Genomic DNA, 27,640 nt, shown 5'->3' on the forward strand with positions numbered 1-27,640 from the left:
TCACCATGGTTACTGGCACCTCCTGGTCTGGTATTCCTAAATTGAACAGTTGGGAATTACTCCTACTCGTCTATAAAGTGTCTCATGGACTGTGTAATATTGTTCACCTTGGCTGAACAAACTTTCAATCATTGAATATGAAAGCAAAGATTTCAGTTTTATAACCAATAAACTAGTGGCAGATTTGAGCCCCATCCATAAAACAAATCTCAAAGAAACTTTCTGTATGTCAAATGCAACAATCTCTGGCCCCAAAATGCTTTGTCTTCATGTAACCTTGTCCAGGAGTGTTGTGTGTGATTTGCTATGGTTCGAGGTGTGGTACGCACCAGGAAGGAAGCCTGTTCAATCTAATTCGACCTGAAGTACAAATACAAGAAAGTATGCTTATTGAGATTCTTGGAAAATTTCTGTAATGAAAAGCAAACATTATTTGTAAAGAGATGATTAAAAAATCTTTGTAAATTGTGTCAAAGAGTATTTCACCAGAAAATGGTCACCATGGAAACATATAGCCTTTATTAAGACCTAAGCTTTTCAGTTTTCATTTTTATCCTGAAAGATTTCCAAAATTTTGGTAAAGAAAAAAAATATTTTAGAATTTCTAAAAAATTTCAGGGAAGCAGACTTTTATTGGCTAAGAGCAAAATGTAGTACCTGTTCTGATATTATACTTGATCTTTTCTGTCTTTGGTCAGTGAAAGGAAAAATCCTTGCAGACTGAGGCAATTTTAATTTTGTCCCAATCCAGAGTGCCTCATTATAGCAGCTGGATTTTGCACGCATAAAAAAAAACAAACCTTGTGTCCCACTCTGTTCTTGTAGACAATAAATAGGGACTTTTTTTCTTTTAAATTTTGGAAGAGTTCACGTCTTTACAATTATTCTGAAACATAAATTGAATAATAATCATCATCTTTGACAAAAACATTCTCCCCTACTATTTAAATATTTGAACTCAATATATATATATTATATATATATATATATATATATATTTCCTGTATCCATATAAAATTTTATAAGGTGATAAAATATTTTATGCATCAATAATCAGTATTTACTTCAACAGTACTCAACATATGAGTAGAATTAGATAGTAAGTTATAAAAGTATACATGGCAATTAAGTTACATAGAACCTCGAGATACAGTGGCCCTAGGATATGTTTTTTTCAGGTTACGATGTGGAATACAATGTTTTTCCGGCCCCTGGTTATGATATTTGCCCCGCTTTACTGTGTTATTTATAATATTTGATTATATACATATGTATTATATACTGTACGGTATTTTGTTACTAATTTTTAATGCCGTATCCGGAAGTTCTATTGTACATCTTCATAAAAATCCTATATATTATGTTTTCATTCTTTAAATAATAACAGATTTAAAAATAACTGTTTTTTTTAATTGATTTCAGTTCCAAATAAAATATTTTAAAACCTGACAAAATAAAGATAATAGTGTTCATTTAAAGTACATCTCTTAAAGGATCTTTTGCAGCTTACTCGAAGAAGCTATTCAGAGCTTCTACTGCATCCTTCAGGTGAACCTGCACATTAAGCATGAAACCCTTATGGTGTCCTATGAGAGATGCTTGAAGACCAGTTTGAGCCTGGTAGTCAGCTTGTCCTTGGTGTTACAAGGTGTTGGTATCTTTCTCAACTGCGTCCTACACATAATATTCCATAGGGTTTCAATCAGGCAAGTCGGGGTTGTGATCAGATGTTGGGACTAATGATGTTGTAGAATTTTTCAAAATAGATTGTGGTTTTAACAAGAGATAAAACTCTAAACAAAATTGAAAATATATCAAGCGCTGATGCACACGGTACTCCTGTACGGTTATGCAATCCGGCTTATGTGCAGAGATTTTCACATACTTAAGGTTTTTAACATGTACTGTCTTTGGCGCGTTCTATGTATCCGTCTGTGAAAAATGCAAAAGGACTAATAGCACAAAAACTCTTCTTAAAAGCAGACTTTGCTGGCTTCGTCATGTTCTTTGATGCCCTAAGTGAACTATGTATTTTGGTATCCGTTCAATGTACAGTTAAGGATTAATAGGGATTAGTATTTAATGCAAAATGAGCACAATTTTAACCATTTTCAACCATCAATTTGGCATAAAACACTCATGCTAAGTCAAAAGGTTATAAGTTTTGTCCCATTTTTAACTGGCTGTTTAGTATATATATATGTTTTCACTCTCCTCTTTGAATTCTTCCCTTTCCTCACTCTCATTTTTTTTTTTTTTTCTTGATTTTAGGGGAAAATTTACCAACCGACTTGAAGGAACGATTTCTGTTGGCATTGAAAACATCTCGAAAGACTCTAAAGAAAAGCGAGAGCTCAGAAAAGCCAAAAAGCCAAAGAACTAGTTCCACCAACTGTGACAGTACGTTTGCTGGCTTGACGAGCAATTCTGAATCTCCGCTCTCCACTCGTCACTTTCCAAGCTGTGAGCCAAATTTTCTTCAGGATTCTCCTTCTGCCATGAATACAACTGAAGTCTCCCCCAACTTGAGTTCGAATACCAGCTCTGGCATTGTCACAAATAAAATTAGCGATCGTCTCCGATATATGTGCGGACAGTGCGACTTCAGTACTTCCCGTCTGAACCTGATGCTTATCCACTACAAACCAGAAATAAATGTTCTGCGTTGTCCAAATCTTTCAGAAACAATGATTTCGAATGCAGACTCCCGGAAACGTCGTCTTGCAGAAAATGATGCATACCTTCGAAGCCAGAGAAAGAAATCCTCATTTTTAGTGTGCTCCCCACCCGAACCTGTTGGGCGTGTCCCTTGCTATGCTCGCATTCCTGCCTCGCCCCCTGTTCAAAAATCGTCAGTGGTTTCACCTCAACGCGACAAGGGTAGCTGTTATATGTTCCATGACGAGCCAGTCAAACAGCCGACCCACAGACCCAGCTTTTCGTACAGATCCTTACAGAAGAACAAAGTCGACATGCAGACCAGCAAGCGCACAATTTCAACATCAGTTTCAACTCCAAAGAAGTACACAAAACTGAAACCTTCTAAAGAGCAGAGAAATGGCATTTTGTCTCCAAAAAAATCTGACAAGAAAAAAGAACACCTATTGTCACCACAGCACAGAGTGTTACCACAAAAGCAGCAACAGCAGCTGCGCGTGTCACCGCAGAAACAGCAACAGCTTCATGAATCATCACAAAAGAAGCAGCAAGAGTCACTGCAAAAGCAACAGCGAGAGTTATTGCACAAACAGCAGCGGGAGTCACCGCTAGAAAATGAGAAGTTATTGAAAGATTCAGCTTTAACAACTTCTGCATCCGAAGAGAGGGTGAAAACCGTATTGCCTCCTGAGAAATTAGATGGCAAGTCTAAAAATGTTGCCGGAAGTGACGGAAATCTGAAAGATGATGTTTCTGCAATAAACAAGTCAGATGCAAACCAAGAAAAGTAAGTTATTTGATTTGTTCTCATCAATTTCTAAATTTCGTTATCTTCATGTATCACATAATCATGTAGACACATCAGTAGGTGACTAAAGTTAAGTGACATTTGAGCTGGGTCAGTAGTAAATGGGTGACTATTTGGTAATAGCATGTGCGATGTGTAAGAGGGCTCTCTTTTTATCCCAATATTGTTTTCAGTCATTCTTGATAGTGATGGGGCAATTCTAATATTTTCCCCCGATTCCGATACAGTTACTGATTCTGTTCTAAATTCCCATTTCTGATTCTTTTTAAATCTCTAAATATTTAGCTATAGCGTGTTTTATTTCTTGTTTGTGTTTTTAATTTTTAAATTACTGTAAAAACCCATTTAATATGTGCTTATATTTTCACAAATGTAAAATTACACTTGTGAGGGCTGATCTATAGAGGTTAATTTTACTGGTGGTTTAAAGGCAATAAGAATTTATCTTAGTACTAGCAATCGTGAATTAAGTTTTAAACAAACAAAAAATTAAACAATTTTTTTTTTATTCTGATATCCCCAAAAGATCTGGCTTTTTTTTCCCTTCAATTAATTGTCCTAACACTAGTCCTTGCCACTGAACTCCAGTTGATAAAATGTGCAACCCTTTTATTGTTTCACAATACTCTCCCTGAACAGGTATCCTGTGTTGGGTGTATCCATTGTCGGCTATTCTTAAAATTTGCATTTTCTTGCTTACAAAGGCTTTCTGTGGTCCTGACACAAGACAAATTTTAATTTATGGATGACCAACAATCTACATAATTTAACTTTTTTTTTAAAATCAAAACATCAGAGGTGTTAGTAATTTTTTTTTTTTTTTTTTTTTTAAATCAAACAAAAATAAAGCTTTCAATCAGTTTTTTGTCAAACTTTATAACAAAAAAATATAACCTTTATAATAAAATATATTTATGAACTGTTTTTTTTTTTTAAATCAAACATCAGAAGTGTTGGTAATTTTTTAAAATCTCATTGGAACTCGCATTAAAAATTTTTTATTTTTTAATATAATATGAAAAAGAATCTCATTTCATATTACTAATGGAAAAGAAAAACTTGTTTGATTTAAAAAAAAAAAAAAACGTTCATAAATACATTTTTATTATAAAAGTTATATTTTGAGGTGGATTATATATACTGTGGGTCATCTATAGATTAAAATTTGCCTTGCGTCAGGACTGCAGAAAGCAAAGGAATGCAGATCTTAATTATAACCCTGTTGTCTCTTAAGACTGAACAAAGGCCTCTTTATCTTATGTTCACATGATGTGAGATATTGTCATACTAAACCCATTGCTTGCATAGTGCTGAAAATATATAAGGTTTGTGATTTTCGTAATTATTTTATTTCTTTTTATATTATAGCATTGTAAGAAAATTTCTGAATAACTGATAGTGTGACTGAATGATCACATGGATTCTACTGAATTTTGAGAGATAATCTCTTAATTTTTATTTTTACCTTTGCGAAGGAGGTTACGGTTTCAGTCGCGTTTGTGTGTTTCATTGTATTTACTTATTTACAGCTTAACATCCACAATTGTCACCAAACATCTGCGAGTGGTCTTTGGGTCTAGATAAGTGGTGACTTTTTATGTTTTTTATATAATATAAATATATATATATATATATATATATATAAATTTCCCCAAAACCTAGCAAATTTACTTTATATATGAAAACCAAAGACGGTTGATATAACATTTGAGAAATATTTGGAATCTAGTCTCTCTTTACTGTTATTTTAAATCATTTGAAAGCAAAACAGCAAATTTTAGTCTCCCTTCCATCTAGGCCAGAAGTTTTGGGGAAATATCAACTATTTTGTAATTCATATGCAAAACTAGGAAAACAAATGACTATGATTGAAACATTTTATGGTTGTAAAAAAGTGCCAAAAATAGGCTCTGGATGATAGATGATACCCTTAATGTGCGACCTTAAGGACAATTAAAGGTCATTACCTTTCCAACGAGCCTTCGTTTGTAAAATTCAGATCAATAGTTGCTGAGATTTGGAATTTATAAAATTGCTGAAAAAGGTGGTATACGAGGGGCATGCAATAAGTAATGCCCCTGACACACTTCCCATAGAAGTAGAGCAACGAAACTTGGCACAGTTATTAGTCTTTCTCTACATAGGAACCACCCAGAGTTATGCATTTCTCCCATTGTTTGATGCAGCTATGGAGACCGTTTTTGTAGAACACCCCAGGTTGGTCCTCCAACCACGACTTGACTTCAGAAATCAAGGCTGAATCAGCTGGGAAATGCTTTCCTTTCAAAAACAACTTCATGCTGGGAAGAGGTGAAAGTCAGAGGGTGCAAGATCAGGAGAGTAGGGAGGATGGGGAAGGATTTCATAACCACACGCCTGTGCTTCTGATCTGGCGACATGCGAGTTGTGGGCCGGAGCGTTGTCCTGCAGGAGGAGGGTACCTTTGCTAATCTTGCCCCGCCTCTTGATTTTGATAGCTTCCCTTAATTTCCTCAAAAGTGAAGCATAATAGGCTCCTGTAATTGTGGTACCCTTTGCCAGGAAATCTGTCATCACTACTCCGTCCTGGTCCCAGAAGACTGTGAGCATGACCTTGCCAGCGGAGCGCTGCACCCTTGCCTTCTTTGGAGATGGTGAGTCCAAGTACTTCCACTGCATTGACTGGGCTTTGGTCTCTGGATCATAGTGATGGACCCAGGTTTCATCCTGTGTAATCAGTCTTTTGAAAACCTTTACTCATCTTCTTGGCACATCTCCAAATTCATCGTCGAGCACTCAACGCGTTCTCATTTCTGGAATGGTGTGAGCAACATGGGAATCCATCTGGCAGACACCTTATGCATATGCAAGTGGTCATGAATGATAGTGTCCATAGACCCTGTACTAATGTTGACATCTTGGGCTATTTGGTAAATAGTAATGCACCAATCTTCCAAAATGGCAACCTCAACTTGACCGACAGATGTCTCATCAATGGCAGAAGGGGGGGGGCGACCAGGTCTGGGAGCTGTTTCCACAGACTTCTGGCCATGTTTGAATTCACGATGCCAGCGTTTTACAAGGTCATATGATGGGGCATTATCACCATAAGTTTCTTTGATTTCATCAAAAGTCTTCTGTGGTGTGCGTCCTTTCAAATACAAAAACCGGATCATTGCTCGACATTCAACAGGCTCCATTTCACACCTGACTCAGTTCAAACACCTGTAAAACAGAAACCACAATTATTTCAGAGCTGTAATTTGTCACATAACCGGTAGAGGTATAAATCATTGCACATGCAAAATTTCAGCTAGATCAAACAACTGGAAGTGGGTCAGGGACATTACTTATTGCACGCCCCTCGTATATATCTTTTTTCTCTCTCTCTCTATCTATCTATCTATCTATCTATCTATATATTAATCCCGAAGCAGCAAAACTGAAACTGGCTTACCATGACACTATATATACAAATGGAGGCAAATTTGTGCATATTTTATTAGTTTGAAAAGATAGGTTCTTTTCACCAATTGTCATAAACTTTTCAGCATAGAATAGTATTATAATCTTCAAAAAGCCTGCAAATTTTCATGTAGTTTCATCCCATAGAACCAAAGATATGAGCATTTCAATATTCAATTTGGCTAGTGCCTTTTTTTTGTCAATTTTATAAGTTCGAAATCTCAGTGACTAAATACCAGACTTTAACAGATGAAGGCTCATTGGAAAGCTTATGACCTGAATTGTGTAGTGTGCTATATGACATTTGCCCTTAAGGTCTCCCATTAAGGGGATCATCCATCATCCAGACCCTATGTTTAGCACTTTTTTACAGCCATAAAATGTTTCGGTAAAGATGCAGTATCTTTCCACCTTAAAAAAAATCCTTTAAAATTACCACTATTATAGGTTTTTGAGGCTGCTGAAAACAAAAATAACGTTTAAAATTTCAGGAAATGGGTAGTTTCCAAGATATGAAGAAATTATAGTTAAAAAAAAGGTGGGGAATCACTTTTCTGTTGTAAGTTTACATAAAGTGAACACCTTTATGGCCATCTTTTTTGGGGCATCTCTTACTTTTTTTAGAGGTGATGTTTATTATGGTCTGGTAGACCAACACAAAACCTATCTTAAAAAACTTGTTTTCTATAGGTTTTCGGGTGTGCTGAAAATGAATATTGTTTAAATTTTTCGCAAATAAGTATTTTTCAGGGTATTAAGTAAAAATATGCATGTGTTTGCACATAAAATAATAGCCACCACTTATAACAAAGAATTGCATTGTTTAATACCTGGAAAAATACTTATTTGTGGAAAATTTAAATGCGATATTCGTTTCCAGCACACCTGAAACCTATAGAAAGCAAGTTTTTTAAGGTAGGTTCTATGTTGGTCTACCAGGCCACAGTTACCAAATAAACAAAAAAAGGAAAAAAAAAAAATCCCCTCCCCCATCCTCCAAAAAAGGTAGCTATAAAGTGGGTGTCCATTTTACGTTAAATAAATATAGAAAAGTGATCCCCCACTTTTTAAAACAATTTCTTCATATCTTGGAAACTACTCATTTCCTGGAATTTTAAACATTATTTTCGTTTTCAGAACCCTTAAAAACCTTATATTAGTGGTAATTTTAAAGGATATTTTGAAGGTAGAAAGATACTGCACCTTAACCAATGTTTCAATCATAGTCATTTGTTTTCCTAGTTTTGCATATGAATTACAAAATATCTGATATTTCCCCAAAACCTGTGGCCTTGATGGAATAGAGACTAAAACTTACTGCAATGGTTTCAAATAATCTAAAATAACAACGGGGGGACTTGATTCCAAATATTTGTCATATGTTATATCTCCCGTCTTTGGTTTTCATACATAAGTAAATTTCAGTGTATAAATATTATTTGATACTGGAGATATTCATAATCATACCCTATTTCCAAAAGAGAAAAGATATAATATATGAGAAATATTTGGAATCAAGTCTCCCCCTTGCTGTTATTTCAGATCATTTGAAACCATAGCAGCAAGTTTAAGTTTCCCCTCCATTAAGGCCAGAGGTTTTGGGGAAATATATACTCGTAGCCAAATTGAATATTGAGATGCTCATATTTTTGGTTCTATGGGACGAAACTACATGAAAATTTGCAGGCTTTTTGAAAATTATAATCTGACTCCATGATTAAAATTTTATGACTATTGGTAAAAATGAACCGATATTTTCAAACCAATAAAATATGCCCAAATTTGCTTACATTTGTATATATAGTGTCCTGGCAAGTCAGCTTCAGTTTTGCTGCTTTGGGATGCATTTTGCTTAGGGTTTTTTTTTTCCCCTTGGTTGTCTCCCCTGTGGCCTTACCAGGCCACTAATATATACTATGTCAAAATAATGGTCATGGTCAAACTTAGAATTGATTTGATTTTAAGATATCTAGTTCTGTGGTCAAGCATGGAAAAGATAAAAGTCCCACTTTTGGAGATAGCTTCAATTCTGTTCATCATAGAGACTTACTACATGGCCCATATTGTAGCCAATTATGTTCCACACCTTATATGACCTTGACTGTGAAAAGTTCAATCATAGTCAAAGTTTGGATGGAATTTTAATTTAGCTTGCTTTAAAATAAAATATCTGCTAATTTACAAATCCAATTTTTAGACATTGGAATGATGTTTACCATTTATAGGAACAGGCCCGAGAGACTGCTTGAATCTTCCAGTACATCTCCTTAGCTATCATACGAAGCAACACCATGTCCGTTATAATGTCATCCTGCAACATTTAACTCTCTACTTATTGTCTCCCTATGAGAGCAGTTAAACACAAGATCAGTTTCTAATGTGGAGAAAACACTGATCTCCAAAAAGTGGCACACGATTAGGACAAAAAATTTAAATTGTCTTGATCTAGAAAAAGTTTTCCTTCACTAATTGAGGACAGAAAGGATAAAGTGTAGTATCAGAACATATACTACACTTTACTCCAAATCAAAAGGCTTTTGTTCTTGTGTGGAGGCAAATAAAGGTTTATTAAAATACACTTTTATTTCTAATAAATGTTCATATAAATAAAAATTGTAGAACTATTTAGAGTTAGTAAATAAACTTTGAAGATTTCTAAATCTGAATTATAATGATTAGAATATGTAATGAACGATTTCTCCATAACAATATGAAATAACTATGGACAAATATTTGCGAAATAACAAGTGTTGTTTATCCACTTTTCAAAACATTTTTTCAGAAACATCCACTCATTTCTATAAAGATTTCTGTCTGTTCATAAAGCTTTTTTTTTTTTTTTTTTTTAAAAAAAAAAATCCCAAACAAGGCATATTGCAACTTCGACATAATATTATTTGGGATCATTTCTAACAAGGTCCTGTGGGGTTGAGAAGCAAGATGTTTGTTCACATTACATTTAACTTCTGTATGTTACTACAGGTCAGTGAAACAGGAGACCAGGAGGGATTTCCAAACTCTAGCAGTTTGAGGGAAGAAACTATTAGATTAGAAGGTTTTCCGACGTTTAGGAACCTCATTTATGAAGGGATAGGATTTTGCTGTTTGTCGGGTTAGTCGGGAGTATATACATTGCAGGTGCACAAATGCTATGCTTAAGTTTGAAGGTTCTAAGTGTGATTTTAAAGTACATCTAGTATGACAAGACCATGTCTTCTCCACTCGGCAATGCTGCCGACCCCAACGTTGTTTGCCATGGTCCTCTTTCCCTTCTTTCTTTTCTTATGGCTGTATCATTGTCTTTCACACTCTTGGTTGTCGAGGAGTGCACATGGATTCACAAGTATAAAAATAAAATCAAACAAGGGAAACTAAAGAAAACGCAAATTCCGTCACTTTGCAATAATTGAACTCTGGGTGCTTTTGTCCACATATACGTGACTGGTTTCATCAGTTATCGTCAACTCATCTCGGTCTGTTCAAACTTTCTTGATTTGATCTGAACTACTCTACCTTCGACTTGATTCTGTTAACTGACCTCCTAAAACCCTTTGCTAATCCTATATATCTTTATTGTTCAGTCCTTTGTCATTTTAATAACTGCCTCACCTTGTTATTTTAATAACTACCACACCTTGCTTAACAATCCTTTATCTACCTTGATAAACATGTTTACTCTTCTTTTGTTATATTTCTTTTCTTCTTTCTCTCCCACTTCCCAATACTTGGGAGAAGGTGCCTATAATATCACACTAATGGTAAGGCTCCAATTTGGGAGCTTTAGGGAGTGTGAAATCCTCCCTTAGGTCCACTCTAACCAAAAGTGGTAATAACAGTCGCACTAACTGTTTCATGCATATATTTTTACAGAAATTTTACATACCTGATCTAACTTGTTCATTAACCATGTGTTTCAAGTGAAGCTGATTTTCGAAAATACTCATAGCGACTAAGAGAGGCAATCTATAATATAAAAACCAATTTTTATTAAATTGGATGACTCATGCTAAAATTGACTTTTACTTTTAATTAAACCTCTATTTGATAATTTTTCCTAATATTTGGTGAGGATACTTATTTTTGCCTGATACATAAATATATGGAAGGGTTTTTATTTGGAATGTGATTTTCATGTGTGTCTTAATCTGTATAAAAACCAATTTTTTTCTTTTTTTTTTATAAGTATGTAGATATTAATTAATGCTGATAATACTGTGGAAAGGTAAAAGTGAGGATGGACAAAAACAAAGACAATATTTATGATATTAATCTTTACAATTATTGATTTATTTTTTTTAATATATATATTGGTAAATATAAGACTTACTATTTATATTACTCCAGAATGGTGGACCATCTCTTGATATTTCTGGAAAAACATCCCTCTTCTCAAAGAAAGAAAAAAATATTTGTCCATAGAAAATGTTCAGGTTGACTGCCTCTTTGGAGATAAGGATTGTACAAGACAATAAGAATACGTATTTGGATTATTCAGACTACCGTTCTCATCTTGAGTGTCATTTTTTTTTTTTTTTTTTTTTTACACAGTGGTCATCACTTATCAAGGCCCGGAAGCCACTCAGGGATAAGGGTTATTGCAAGTACATTACGTTAGTGTGGAGATTTGATGAAGTGTTTACTTAAGGGGGCGGTTCATTAGGAATTTGTTAGCGTTGGACTTGAACACATCCAAGTTTTAGTCAGGTGGGAAGCAGCCAGATGGAACAGAGTTCCACAGGCGTGCAGTTCTAAATATCAAGAGATGGTCCACCATTCTGAAGTAATGTTTCAGTCGATGTAATCTCTGACTTTCGTCAGGTGTATCTTGTGAAACTCGGAAATGTTTCCGTCAAACTTGGGAAGCTGCACAGAATTTTGAACAGAACCCTTTATTTACTTCATGGGGGTAGCATGCTCTCGTTCCATCAGAGGTCCTAAGTAATCCGCAATTGTATTTGTCAGTCGCTCACAACCTTCAAGAGAATATCACTTTACAATTCATTTTTCCATGTACTCTAACCATTGCAACATGGATCTTTACGAACAATTCTATTGTAAACGAATTTTAGGAGCCTTAAACCTATTTTATTTTTAGATATAAATATCACTATTTATTACTATATATATATATATATATATATAATTATTACTACTTATTACTGTATATATTATTTATTATTAATAACTTCTATATCATGTTAAATTCTATACTAGGTCTACTTATTAATTGATTATCATCCATCATATGCGTTGCTTCTTTTTAATAACGATTAGAATACTTAGCATAAAACACACAAACATTTTATTCCTTTTAAACATTGAAATTAATGCAGTGTTTTCACTTATTAAACAAGAACATAGAAACATAAAAACACTCAAATGTTATCTGGCGTATGACAACTTTATGTAGATTATTTTTTTATCGTCTCCCTTCATCTACTTGATGCTTATATAAAGTATATCTGATTAGTTATATTTAACATTTTTTTCAGACCAATTAATTCTGATGTGGGTGCTGCCAATAAACTTGCCGATTCTGAAGAGAGTTCTTGTAGCACAGATGATGAAGTTGTTGATGGTCTAAGTGCTATGAAGTCAGGTAAACCCTTTTCAAACCAAATCTAACCAATCTTACATTGCATGATTGACCTACTTCTTTAAATTCTTTTTTCATTCCATGTAATAAACTTTCTAGCAGTTTTTTTTTTTTTGGAGAAACATCCATTTGTCTCTGTAAGAGTTTTTTTTTTTTTTAGTGATATTTTGCTATTCAATGAAACATGTGTAAGACACAATATAATGAAAATTCAGGCACATGCATAAAAAAATTTATTAAAAATTTGTGTGTGTGAATGGAGATCATTGTAGCTTATGGAATAGGCTATGCTGTGTTCAAATCCTTTTGGATCTATAGTTGTCATCTATGTACTTGTAAGGAATGCAGATTCTCCATTTTTTTTTTTAGCAGAATCCCACTTTTTTTTTTAATTCAGAAAAAGCGGATTTTCACTTGATGTTCTCTGCTTTTGGATGATAATCTGCTGTTTTCTTTTAATAACAAAGTTGATTTATATAAAATCACTAGAGCCTTACCTTGTTATTTTTTTATTACTATGTTTTCTCTTTTTTTGCTCTTTTCCTGTTTTTTTTCTGTCTCCCTCTTTCTTTCTCCATCTTTTCTTGCAATGTCTTCCTTTTTCCCTCTTCTGATAATTCTCTCTGGAAATAGAAAATGTTAATACATTAAACAGTTCATGAAAGGAGTAGAAGAGTTCGATGACTTTTGTTTTATTGAAAATGAGTTGCTGTTTCCTTTGTTCCACGTACACTTATTTTTTTTTCTTCTTCAATTTTGATTTTCTTAGTTGAAACTCATTGAAGTTGTTTAGAAACAAGTTATTTCTTTGCACACACACACACACACACACACACGATGCACGCAGTTATTAAGATATGGTTGCAAATGTTTCATCCCTTGCTTGTCTATCATCTCATAAAGTTAGTACACATTTAATTACATGACAGAATGGATTTGAAGTTAGATTTCAGTTACAGTTTAGGGCATAGTAAGAAAATATCCTCATATAAAGTCTAAGTAAATAAGAGTGTTTATATCACTTGTTTACTCTGATGATAGCCAGAAACAACTCTTAGTTTAAAAAAAATGGATCCATAATTTTTTTAATAGAGTATATTTAAGCTTGAATTCTCATCTTTCTTGTATGAGTTTCAGCAATCTATATGAGCAAGAATCTAAACAACTTGATTGATTGAGGGAGACTTGCAACATTCATAGAATCTATAAACCTTTTGAGGTTATTTAATGCCAAACGCAATACATATTTTAATTAATTCATTGTATATAATTCATTGAACACAATTGGTATTTTACCCATAGCCTGATAGGAAAAAGTGGGTTCATACCTTTCTCAGCTGAATTCATATATAATTGAACAAAATAAATCCATCTTCTGAATGTCCTTGTTTTAATCAATCTAACTATAGTATTTACAGCAAATCCGTACTTTATATTTAGCGTCTCCATCGTATTATTTGGATTATTCGGACTCCTGTTCTCATCTTCAGTATTTTTTTCACAAGATTTTGGTCGATGTAACTTCTTCAGGTCTATCTTGTTGAACTTTGGAATTTTTCTGTCAGACTCAAAGAATCTGCATTGAATTTCGAACGAGACCCTTTATTTAATCCATGGTGGTAGCATACTCTTGTTCTGTCAATCATGACCAGGTGGAAGGTCCTAAGTAATTTGTAATTGTATTCTTTATATTGCCTGCACTGAGGATTGAACCTTTAACGCTGAGGAGAGTGTAACTTACAACTAAATTTTACCAAGTACTTTATTCGTTATGCCACAAGTTGTTGCGGACCTTGTTTTTTTCATATTCATTACTATCTATATCTATCTGGTGTTGTTTCATAGTCAAGTAATACAAAAAATCCATAGTCAATTCCATAATCTATAGCAGTATCCATTAGGCCAATCATGTATTCTCTTTTAAGCTAGATACCAATTTTCTTTTTCTTAATAGAATTTAAAAAATTAAATTAGTTCATTTCTCCTTTTAATTAACTTGTAGAGAGTAAAGCAATATTAAATACTTATACCAGAATGTCCTTTTTATTAACACTTACTTCGTGCAATACTAAAAAAAAAGTACAGAACATCTGTGGCCATTTTCATATGCACAATGGCATGGGAAATTTATTTCTGGCCTTGTTTTTGATTAATTAGGTATAGTTTTGTTGCAAAATTGTCAGTTTTGAGAATTTTGTATGTGAGTGATGAACATGGCAAGAGATTTCATTAAGATATTTCAATGATGGATAAACATTTTAAAAGAAAATAGAACCCTGGCATGTTGGCAGACAAATGCTGGAATAATACTCTCCACAAAAGGGTTAAGAGGACAAATGTTTAAACTGAAAATTCTGTGCTTTTCGTTTATAACCAATAATAATAAAATATGATTTCTAGTACATGATAACGGTGGTTGATCTCGAGAAATAAAGTTCAGATTTAGTATCAGGATACTTTTCTTAACCTGAAACGGATTTTATGTAGCATGTACTTTTTTTAATCTGAAATTGTTGCACAGTGTTATGAGGACGACCAAAAGTAAAGAGTTTGGCGTAAATAGGAGTTCAGAGTTCCAGGAACATTCTAGATGAAGAAATAGTTTTGTTTGTAAAGAGTTGAGTAGACATGTTTATTTCAGCTGATCTCATATGAGTTTTTAACTGACAGTGGGTATGTGCCGTTGCAACATTTTAGTACTTTGTGAATATTACTTGTTTCATCTATCAAGAGTCTTCGGCCTAAGGGCAAAGATTTGATTTGGGATGTACTCGTGTGTTGAATCTGAAAGGAGCACTTGAAAAGAGGGAGAAAGCTGTGTCTGAGTTTTTATATTAGGTACAAAATTTGGAGGTTAATATTTTTGTGCTTGTGATTAGCTAAAAGAAACTAATTGAAATATTGTCCAATGAACTATTTAAAATAAATGATTAATTAATGAATTGATTTTTATTTTTGAAATTTTACAGATCACACACACATACGGGAGAACTTGAATGCCTACTAGACACTAGGTCTCTTTGTACAGAGGTTTGTCAAGACAACCTGGCATGAGGATATTTACCCTGACTAAATATTCAGAATAACGTAGTATTTGAAGCACGAAGGAAATCCCTTCAGTATATCTACCCTACACTGGCTTATACAAGGGAAGGTGAACTTTCTCCTACTGATGTTGCCTATAGTAACAACTAGTCTGAATAATCCACCAGACTAGATGAATTTTTCTGGAATTTAGCAAGATCAAGTGAAAGATATACCATAATGTATTTAACTGGTCAATAAGTGAGAGGAAAATTGATATTGATATCTTCTTTACTAATTCAACATTTGAGAGATAAAAGAGAACTGTAATGGCATTTATGCATCTCATGTAAAGGTCGTGTGTTTGCCCCAGAAAGAAGCCTCTTGATTTTTGAGAACTTCAACTGAAGTAAAATGAAACATAATATCTGAACAGATAATTTTTATAGCGTATGCGTTTTTATATTTACAGACCTTCCTGTTGTTGAGAACGATATTGTATGGGTGAAATTCAACAAATATCCATTCTGGCCAGCTTTGGTAAGTAAAAACAATACTACTTAAATATTTTATTCTTAATTTAATAAAAATAGATATTTAGATTTAAAATATCATTCATTTTGGTAACCGATTCGAGAAGACCTTGAAACAAACTGAAATTCAGTGATTTTTATTGACAGTTTTATCTCAATTTTATTTAAACAACAATAAAATCGTTTACATGTTAGTCTGAATATTTTTAAATGTATTCAGAAAATTAGTGTGAATATTTGAAGGGTCCATTTTAGGAGTTTGAATTTGTGGAGGTATTTTTAGGGAAAATTGTTTTTAGGTTTGTAATTTGTAAGAGAATGTGAGCTGGTAAACACAAACAAAATAATGTGTTCAAAAGCATAAATTCACAAAAGAGATATGTTATACCTGTTTAAAATGGAAGTTTACATAGGAAAACAGAATGTTTGTTAATAGTTTTAGAGTCCTTGCAGAAAAAGAGCGATTCTTTAGCTGAGACACCGAAGAAATCTGAGTTGATAATTTAAGGACCGTGAATTATTTCCAGGTCTGAAAATCATAATTAAAACTTCTCCACTCAATCATACGAATTATATTTCATTAACAGTTATTAAGTCAATGTTCATTTGTTTTCATAGTAAAAAGAAAAGTTCAGTGAGAAAAGTTGGGAATATTTCAATGAATAAGTTTATATATTAGTTTTTGATGAGTATACTATGTGAAAGATTTAATAAGTTGTAGTCTGTATGTTCGTTAATGTTTGCATTAATGATAGGATGATTTCAATATTTTTTCCGATTCTGATACAATTACCGGTTCCGATTCTCTATAAGTCTCTAATTATTTAACTAGAAGATTGTTATTTTCCCTGATTTTTGTAAAAACGTATGTTAAATGTGTAGATATTTTTCTAAACGTCAAAATACACCTGTGGAGAATAATGTATCGATTTTAGCTTTACTGGAATTTTAAAATCAATAAATATTTATTATTTTATCATTATTACCAGCAATGGAAGATTTTACTTTAAACAAAATGAAATAAAAACAAAACATTTAAAAGAATCATTTTGGCATTGGAAAATAGGCACCAATTTTTCTGATACCGATTCCGATGTCAATTAATCGTCCCAACGCTAGTCTGCATGCATATGCTTATGACTATGCATGAGTGGAGATAACCACAACCCCAAGGCATGGCAGAGAGAGGGGGAAATGGGGTGACGTAGATCTTAGATTCAGCTCAACTGTTTATTGAAGAAAAATTTGTAGGGTTGAAGTGGCACAAGAAAGGCCATTTCGTATAAATTCAGAAAATCCTCTGAAGCTATAATTTATCTTTATTAATTTAGATGCATGCATACTTGAATTTAGTTGCACAGAAAAAAGTGAAAAACTACCTGGCAAATATACCTGGTGAACCAAGAGAGATTCAAATAATTGCACTGATAGGGACAGTCAGAATCTTAAAAAGATCTCTCTGTTGTAATATCTGAGTTAGCAGGTGAATGTTTGGCATTCAGTAGGATGTCCAATCCCCAGTTTGGAGAAACTAGCAAGAAAATTAAAAAAAACAAAAAATGTAAGAGAACGAATGATAAGAGAAATAGTGGGAGGAGGCGAATTGCAGCAACAATTATTTATTTGACACAGACTAAACACCTGGGTATGTCAAGTTTGGATCCAGTTCATTTCACCAACCCACTTTCATCAAATCCATACTTGATATGTGTCTAACCTCCTGGAGAAGAGGTAAATAAAATAAAGCTATATCCTCATATGTGACTTTAATTTTTCAAATATTTACTAATATAAGAAATACTGATCCAATTAGTCACAGGTGCTCTAGTAACTGTTTAATGCACATTGTTATACATTGATACGGCATAACCACGTTGATACACCGGTTCCTGCTCGATCACTGAAATTAAGCCACGTTGAACCTGGTCAATATTAAATGGGTAACCATTTGGGACTTCCAGGTGCTGTATGTGCTCTTCACTTATCTCGGTATCGTTTCCAATCCTAGACTTCTCCTTGCCACTGGACTCAGACACTGCCGATTCAGGAAAGGTATGGTTGAGGATTGCACAACCCTTGCCCACAATTACACTTGCAGCTGCCTCTACAGGAGGTATCCTTTGTCTTTCGAGACTGAACGTAGGCATCACAATGATACCATTACTTGCATCACTAAACAGTTTAATGACTTTTTTTAACATTGTCTTGCTTTAAACTGAGTTAGACATGAATGACAATTGACTTCATACTAAGCAAAACTACCATTCTGACATTATGAGCTGCTCCTCGCATTACTAAGGGAAAGATATATAACAGCTTTGTACAGTGTGTGATGATGTTTGTGTGATGCTGGGCTCCTATCCAGTCTTCACTCACCTGCCTTCAACATAATAACTATGCAATAATCAGATGAATATTCAATGTCAAATCAGATCTTACTTTGCATATTTGCTCTGATACTCATGTGGCGAGGTTTGATGAACTCTTGACGATAGTTTGCCCAAGAGGAATAACTCTTGGATAAGAAAATACAGAGACCTTGAGGTGGAAGACTCTAGGAAAGTTGGACAACTAAAACAAAATTGAATGCAAGTAATCAACAAAGATCTCCGTGGAATTTAAATGAAATCAATCCTCAAAACTGCCAAGTTTTGAAACTAGGATTGCAGTCTGCCAGAGAATATCAGATACTTGACCAAGTGAAATAAGATGATAAAATAGATGATGATAATGAAATCCTGTGATCATTTAGTAGTGACGCAAGTGTTTGCATTAACGCAGGATCACACTTATTTGATTATTGGAATCTGTGTGTTCAGGGTGCTTGTACAGTATAATGGGATTTTCAAATAAATGCATTTTAGGTAAACCCATGATTACATACTTACATGTCATGTCGAAATTAATAAAAATTCTAAAAAATGATAGTTCAAAAATAATTACAAGTAAAAATAAAATTTTTTGAATTCTAGAGTTTTAATGTATTGATTAATGTTCAAGAGTTCTTAAAATCTAGGGGAGGTAACTACAATTTATGATTTGGACAAATCCGTCATTTTAAAAGTGAAAATATCTGTCTTTTTGTAAGCAATAGTTCTAGCAGATCTACTTGTGTAATTTTTGAAATTTTGATTAATTTCGACATGATGTGTAAGTTTGTAATAGTGTTTTTACCTAATGTTTTTTTTTAATCCCATTATACTGCACAAGCACCATGTTCAATAAACAAAGAGGTAATTCTGACATTGCTCTAATGATATTCTCGAAATACGTCAGAAAAAAAAACATTACTGTTATGATTACATTACCTAACATTGTTTTGTTTCAAAAAAACAAATCTTGTTCAATTGTTTGTTTTATTGTCTGCATAATTTTTGTTATTCACTTTGAGTTTTTTGATTATTCATTCGAATACAAAAATATTTATGTTTAGATGAGCATTTCAAAATAATATTTTAAAGTAGATTTACTTGGATTTCCAGATTAGAGATACTGCACTTTGATATTTAGTATAAGTGACATAGTTTAATTTTAAACAGTGTTCACAGTATAGACTGGATTAAAACATAGAAATAAATAAAATCACTCCCTAATTCATGAAATTCATAAGAACGGATATTTTTTAAATGTGTCCATTCAATCTGTATATTTAACAACAAAAATGCTATTTCAAACTAATGTAACGACTCCAAGAAAATACTTTTTCAAACTGAAGCGTGATCAATGAATGGATGGAGTATTTTTGATTTTTAGATTACTAGACTAGCCTGGGTGCTGAGTATTTGGAGGTGTGTATTGAGCAAAAAAAAAAAAAAAAAAAATGTGGTTGTAGGCAGGCAGGCTCGAACCCGTGAAACGAAGGCGGAAAAGAAAGTGAAAGAAAATCTGATGTCTTTCCACTATTCCATGACGCATCCGGAAGTTCGAAATGTTAAGTCAGTCCAAATGGTGGCTTGCAAAAAATCGACTCCTGCTTGTAGAGAACTGCCCAGTTGAGGGGGGAAAGAATTAATGTTTTGGGCCAATTTTTTTAGATTTGTCGTCTGAGACGTCTAGCTTCAAAATGATACCGATCTTGTGAAAATCCGTCACCTCTGTCGAAAGTTTTAGGCAAACATACAAATATACATACATATATTTTAGCAGGTGAGATTTATATTATAGATGTCAACGAAAATAATAGAAAAATATCAATAAAAAAAGATTAATTGCTTATCTTTATATTTAGTAAAAGAAAGTTTTGAAAATTTTCTCTTTATCTTTTTTCTCTTTTTTTCTTCTATTTAATTGCTTTTTATTTTTAGATAACTAAAGTCTTCACAAAAAAGCATCACATTTACAGACTGAGTGTGCGCTTCTTTGGCGAAATCCTGGCAAAAGAAACACTTGAGTGAGTCAATATATATATACATATTTATTTTGATTTTTGTTCAGAATCTCCCCCTTTATTAAAAAAAAAAAAACTGTATGATGTACATAACAATATCATGTTTCAAAAATCATGTAAATTAATCAAATAGCTTTATTTAAAAATAAGAAAATTAAATTTTTTCATTTAAGAACAGCTGATTTGCCTGCACGCCATTTTGAAAACAATCTAAAAAACAAAACAAAAAGAGAAATGGCTCAACAATAATTGAAACTTGCGAGATTTATGTTGTAATGCCGACAAGTTTTATTAATCATTTAAAAATGATTTCCTTTATAAAAATGGAACTACTTGATCAATTTATGCGATTTTAAAAATATATTTTCATTTCATCATAGGTATGTTCATCATACACATTTTTCTTTATTTTAATTATTTTTCTAATATGGGGAAATTTTGGACAAGAAACATTTTTTTATTTCTTTCATGAAATTATCATTAGCTGATTTCTATAGTTTTGAATAAATTAATTTATACTATAAAAACTCTTCATTATTTTTCTTTTTCCTTTTCTTTTTCAGTTATGGTATGAGCTACAGTAAAGAAACCATCATTTCATTTAATGATCCCCAAAAAGAAGAATTCATTGTAAGTTGATTTCTACATGAGACATGTAAAAGCTATTTACATTCACATATATATCTGAATGTTTGTCTAAGTCCGCGTTAAACCTGGATATGATAGTCATCGTCCCACCTCCTCTGGCAGGTTGTTCTATGGAGCAGAAACACAGACAGAATGCTGCCTTTCTTTTATTCAGTCGAAAGCAACGGTGGTATATCTTTTGTCGGTGTCCATGATATCCATGGGCACCGACACGGAGTGAAAAATTCCTCAAATCATATATTTACATTGTTGATTATATAGTTATATTGTATGCCAGAATCAAGACATCCTTTTAGTTCAGTTAAACAAAAATTTAGGCCTTCAAAAAAAAAAAGAAAAGTTAAATTTGATTCATTTAATGATTTGAAGAACATTATTAAATCTATTCTTTAACACAGTCAGTTGACCCTAACATTAAGTCAGGGTAACAAATTTGTTTGGTTTAGTGTTGGTACTAATATTGACTGTTTAGTGACAGCTCATCTATTTTTCTTCTGTGAATTTCAGTTAGAAACTTTTTGGTTGATATGGATTCCTTCTTATAGAAGTAATAATTTGAGAGATTGGAACCCTGGAGTATCACAGTATGACAGAACGGATTGGATTATGAAGGCTTTGGTTACTATTCTATTCTGCCTTAAGGTAGTGTGGGGAGGGAAAATCGACTATATGGAAAAATGGATTGCATGTACTTTTCAGATAAAGTTTTTGTTGCAATATTTTTTATACCAGAATCACTTTATAAAATATACTGAATCTCTGTAATGACTTCAGTGATAACCTTCTGTTTTGACACGAGAAGACCAATATGTTTAACTGATCGTGACTGGATTAATTCTTAGAAAAGGTTTTCTAACTGGATTCATGCTTGTAACTACATTTATTTTTATTTCAAGAATGGCTCATGAGTTTTAAAAAGAATCTAAATTTACTGAAATTTTAATGTCAGGAAAAGCAGAGCAAAAAATCAAACAATGAAAAAAAAAAAAAAAAAAAAAAAAAAAATTAATGTTTAACTAGATGTACCTACTAAACGTTAACCGGGATGCAGTGAAGTCCTTTTAGTTTTTAATTTTGATTTCGTGCAAATTTAAAACTCAAGATAGACAACTCTTATAGTCTTTCGTTCAAAATGAGTTATCTCCCTTACTAATGTTTATATTTAGCAGTTATCTAGGTTGGACTACGTAATTTCAAAAATAAATAGTACTAGCATGGGTGCCCGGCGTTGCCCGGGTATTTGGAGGTGTATGTTGAGCAAAAAAAAAAAAAAAAAGCGGTCAATTTTTTTTAGCTTTGACTCCTATTTTGGACTCAAATCAAGTCCTTAAGTTAGATCCATGTCCAAGGAACCTATATCTAAAATTTCAAGTGTTTAGGACCAAAATTGTCGGAGGAGTTTGGTAGAGTTCTCAAAGGTCAAATCGTTGAACTTTGACCTCTTAATCACCAAATTTCTGGCCAAAAACCGATCACATCGATTTCCCCAAATCTCAGTACCCAGTATATCGAATTTCGAGCCTGTAGACTTAAAATTGAGAGAGTTATTGCGTAGGGAAACGTACACACACAGACACACAGACACATTCATTTTTATAGATATACTAGCATTTTAACCCGGCGTTGCCCGAGTATTTGGAAGTGTATGTTGAAAAAAAAAAAAAAAAAAAAGCGGTCAATTTTTTTTTTAACTTTGACCCTTTTTATGACCCCTTAAAATTTATTGTTTTGGGCTCAAATCAAGTCCTTAAGTTAGATCCATGTCCAAGGAACCTATATCTAAAATTTCAAGTGTTTAGGACCAAAATTGTCGGAGGAGTTTGGTAGAGTTTTCAAAGGTTTAATCGTTGAACTTTGACCCCATAATTGCCAAATTTCTGGCCGAAAACCGATCACATCAATTTTTCCAAATCTCAGTACCCTGTATATCAAATTTCGAGCCTGTAGACTAAAAGTTGACAGTTATTGCGTAGACACACACACAGACACTTTCACTTTTATAGATATATAGATAACAGTAATAGCAAATAAAAGATGGCAAGTGAGAAACAAAGTTTGATTTGTCAATTTAAGTGCTTATTTGGTTCTGACTCTGAAAATCCAACAAGATAACTTTGTAAATCAGATGTTGGAAAATGATTGCGCATATTTTTCTTTTTCTCATACCTATTTAATAAGTAAATGAAATTATGAGATATTAACGGTGAGATTGTCATTGGCTGTTGTAGTAACATCTATATTATTAATTAAAATATGATTTTACAAGAATGTTTTATTTTGTTTTTCAGAAACAAGGCCAGGAATCTGACTGGAATGAAAAGTTTGAAGATGCTTTAGAAAAAGTAAATGATTATATTGCTAAAAAGGACGATGGTGACTTGACTCCGATCAGTGATGAACAATACATATGCAAATCCAATAGCAGTTCACCAGAGCCAACAGATGGTGATAAAAATGATGCAGAAAACACAACTAATGAGTCTTCGTGGTTTCCTGTTCAAAATGTGAACATTGTGGAAGAAAATCAAACTGTTGATATGATGTCGAGGTAAGAAAAGAGGAAAGAAAGAGAGTGAGATAACTTCTGTCTTGTTTATTACATTTATAAAGAAGGTTGCGATTTCAAACTAATTAAATAATTTCTACTTGAAATAAGCGTTTTAATTTCTGTACCAAAAGAAACATTATTTTAACAAGAAAAACAAATTGCTTTCTTCAACCATTTATTGTTTTTTTTTTTTTTTATAACTCCTGCCTGAAAATGAAACTGAAGTCTTCATCTTTAACAGAACAATTTAAAGTATAGCACTTCTTGGCATTCGATTCAAAACATTGCGGATATTTTAAGTAGAATGAATGCCTAGAATAAATGTGATTTTTTTTGATGACTGCTGTGATTTTAGCTAAGAGCATGATAGACAAATGTCACCTCTACTCGCTACACTTTTGATGGTCTTGTGCCTAATTTGTTTATCATTTAGATTATACTTTTTGCAAAAAATTCCAAGTGTCATATCCATTTTGTCATAGGTCAGAGAAAAATTTTATTGATTATTTTATTGTACCCAATATATAGTAGTAGCTCTCTGGCATGGCCAGGTCATAAAATATGCTTAAATATGATAATTTATGCAGATTTCATATTTATTAATATTGAGCCAATTCTATATTGATTATCATATTGTACCTAATATATAGTAATGATTTCAAAAGTTAAAAAAAAATAAATGACTTGGATGGCATAGAATCAAAACCAAAACATATGCGTCTCTAGCTTTATTTGTCACCGTCTGACCTAAATCCATACACATACAATAACATAAAAAAATAATGTTGAAGATATAAATGCATAGTTATGCATGCGTAAAAATAACACGTTTTGTCAGCTTACGCTTGCCAAGTTCCAATTTTTTCAATTTTGACACCTTAGCAACTATTTTACCAGCAAAAAAACAAATTGAATTTGTTTCAGATATCCTAATCCCCTATATTTCAAGTCTTTAGACCAAAAATTGACAAGAGTTTAGTAGAAACTGTTCCTCACACAGACATGGTCATATATATATATATGTCAAAACATTGTTAATTCACTACCTGCACAGCAGCAGTCGAATAGTGTAATGGTAAGAAGCCTTTACTGTAATTTGGGTGGTCTGGTTTCGATCCTGGTTTGAGGTAGTTGCCTGTCTAGTCGCACTGATGCGCTGTGATACAGCGAAACGGTACTGAATGTGGATGACATATATATATATATATATATATATATATATATATATATATATATATATATTTGTGTGTGTTATGTATATTTGCATGTACAGTTTTATCATTTTATAGATTTGTGTGTAAAAATTTCCATTTACTTTTTAGTGATCTTGTGGTGCCAACTGAGGATATCTGCCAAACTGTTTTAGAGTTGGAGAATTCTGAATCTTCTAAGGTCAGTTTTTTTAAAATATTTTTTGGTAAATACATGTTGGTCAACATTACGCAGTAGTTCTGTTTGTGTTGATCGCTAAATGCAGATATCTTCAAATCTTCAGTCGTGTTCATTCACTTAAGTTTTGGAGATGATTTACACCTCAATCTTTTATGAATAATGTGAAGATATTATTTGTTGGAGCTTATACAGTTTTACCTCAACATTAAAAACTGCTCATAAAAAGAAAATGAAATTGTATAAAAAATTTATTATGTACTCATGTATTAGGTTTAAAAAAGACACTACACTAAAATTGCACAAGTTCATCAAGTATTTTTTTAAATAAGAAAAAAAAACATTTTAATAGCAAAATGTTCTATCTGCCATTTTCTGGTTACATTAAGGTCAATGGCTAATAGACAAAATTCAACCCAGTCATCACAATAATACCAGCTAGAAATCGTTTACCAATCAACTTTTATTTTATAAACTGGATGAATTTGTGTAGATTTTGATCTACAACCATTTTTTAACTTAATAGGTAAGTACATGATAATGATTTTGTGCAATAATAATTTTTTAATATTGAGGTGAAACTGGATAAGCGCTAATTTTACTCCTCTAGCATTGTTCCTTTGGTGGATGTTAGTTGAGAAATCCTAGAAAACCATTTTGTCATTTTTGTTCACAAAATTATGAATTTTATTTTTGAAATAGAATTTTGAATGTTTACTTATTACTGTATCCTTTGGTCATTAAATTATTAATGGAACCACATTCTTATAAACTATAACATATTTTATAAAACCTGATGTTTTGTCATTTTAAAAATTATTGGATGCAAATGGCTTTCAAAGCTTTCAATATTTTAAGATAAAAGGATTTGCTAATAATTTTAAAATCAGTTTAAATGACTTTCTATTCAAAAGTTTCAATACTTTTGAAACCTTTTCCAGTTTTGAAGGCTTGCATAATAATTTTTTTTTATTATTTAATTATTAACTAAAGATTAAAATTGCTACTATTTTATAAATAAACCAAAATGCATTCTGATGGATTTAATATTGTAATGTAGTTATTTTTTAAATTAGGCTTTTAAAGTTTGTTTTAGTACTTTATGGTCTTGCATTTTTGATTTTAATAAATATTTCATTAATAGTAAAAAAAAAAAAAAAAAGGCATGCATTACATAGTAACGAGACGTCCATATCTATATAAATCTCCATAAAATCTTATTGATATAGAAATTTTAAAAAATGTTTTACTTATTAACGTTTATTGTATTGGTGCCTATCATAATTGTGTGGAATGCAAGCAACGTAAAAACTGCAACATGAAATTATCAAGAAGAAATAAATGTTGATCTCAATACAAATGATATTTTTGATACTTCTTGACCTAAACAATCATCGATGAAATTGAGCACTTGTTTTACTCTCGTGTGTATTCAGATTAAAACTTGTAAAACATTCACAACAAGCACTCGTCTAGCTACAATCACTATAAAAAGATTTTCTTGTTCTCTATCTGTGCCTAAAAATAAACAAAAATTCTATGAGCAAAATTCTTTCTCAGAACTATCCATCTGTGGAACCCAATACTACAGGGATCCAAGTTGACTATAACATGGTTGTTTTCAAGTCCAATACAATCAAACTTTTGTTGGGCCATCCTTACAAATAATCACTTTCTGCCCAATTTCTACCATTATGGTGTTGTCTCACTGGCCACCTGACACTCATTAACCTTTATCCTTGAGTGGCCTTTGGGTCTCAATAAGTAATGTCTCCCAAGTTAAAATTTTTTTTTTTTTTTGCCTAAACCAAATAAAATATTAGCTAACTTAATCACCAGTAAATTTATAAATTGGAGATTAAAGTATATTTTTTCATGCTTATTTTCGTTTACAAATATTTGATTCTTCATCAACAAACTTTGATCAGAGTTACTGTTTGTGGTGGACCCGGTGTGCAGTTTATTACCGGTTGTATAGCTGGATCCCCTCTTTGTAGGGTGTGTATATGAACCGGTTACAGGAATAGGCTGCGTATTCGATAAGCTGGATAATTGGAGTTTGTCATTACTACGACAGCATAATAAAGAAAACAATCAACAATAAGGGTACGTGTTATGAATACATTTAAGAGATTGAAATGAAGCACGCTGAAACGGGATCATATATTTACATATGTACAAGGAATATTTATTTACACAGAAAGTGTACGAACGTTACAGAGTGTTTGTGTGTTTATAACTAGCATACATGTAGATAAACGTTCGTTGCGTATATACATGCATGAATGTACGTGAGAGTTTGTCGAAGCATGCGTTGGAAGGTCATTGTGTGTAAGAGTTTGTTTATACGAATTTCATACCTATCTTGAGAAAAGATAAACGCTCTGTCAAGACATGGGCGTAATTTGCAGATTTTCTTTCACTTTCTTTTCCGCTTTTTGTGTCATGGGTTCGAACCTACCTGCCTACTAACACTTTTTTTTTTTCCACACATTCATAAAATAAAATTAGTTATATTTACTTGTAGTTACTAAGAATGTTAACAAACACCAACAGGTTTTAAAATGTAATTTAAAAATATTGCATTATTTTCATCAAACTCACA

The 27,640-nt window shown here is 32.6% G+C and overlaps 1 protein-coding gene across 1 annotated transcript in view; it reads left to right on the forward strand.

Annotated features, from left to right (window-relative positions):
• Positions 1 to 27,640, forward strand: part of LOC145276989 (uncharacterized) — a 110,673-nt gene that overhangs the window by 72,637 nt on the left and 10,396 nt on the right. The window contains exons 5-11 of the mRNA XM_080128557.1: positions 2,272 to 3,445; positions 12,403 to 12,509; positions 16,003 to 16,070; positions 20,368 to 20,453; positions 21,014 to 21,080; positions 23,387 to 23,646; positions 24,969 to 25,038. Coding sequence (XP_079984683.1) covers positions 2,272 to 3,445; positions 12,403 to 12,509; positions 16,003 to 16,070; positions 20,368 to 20,453; positions 21,014 to 21,080; positions 23,387 to 23,646; positions 24,969 to 25,038 — 1,832 coding nt within the window. The remainder of the gene's footprint in view (positions 1 to 2,271; positions 3,446 to 12,402; positions 12,510 to 16,002; positions 16,071 to 20,367; positions 20,454 to 21,013; positions 21,081 to 23,386; positions 23,647 to 24,968; positions 25,039 to 27,640) is intronic.

This window comes from Euprymna scolopes, chromosome 5 (assembly GCF_053919585.1).
Source record: "Euprymna scolopes isolate OS-2025 chromosome 5, ASM5391958v1, whole genome shotgun sequence".
NCBI lineage: Eukaryota > Metazoa > Mollusca > Cephalopoda > Sepiida > Sepiolidae > Euprymna > Euprymna scolopes.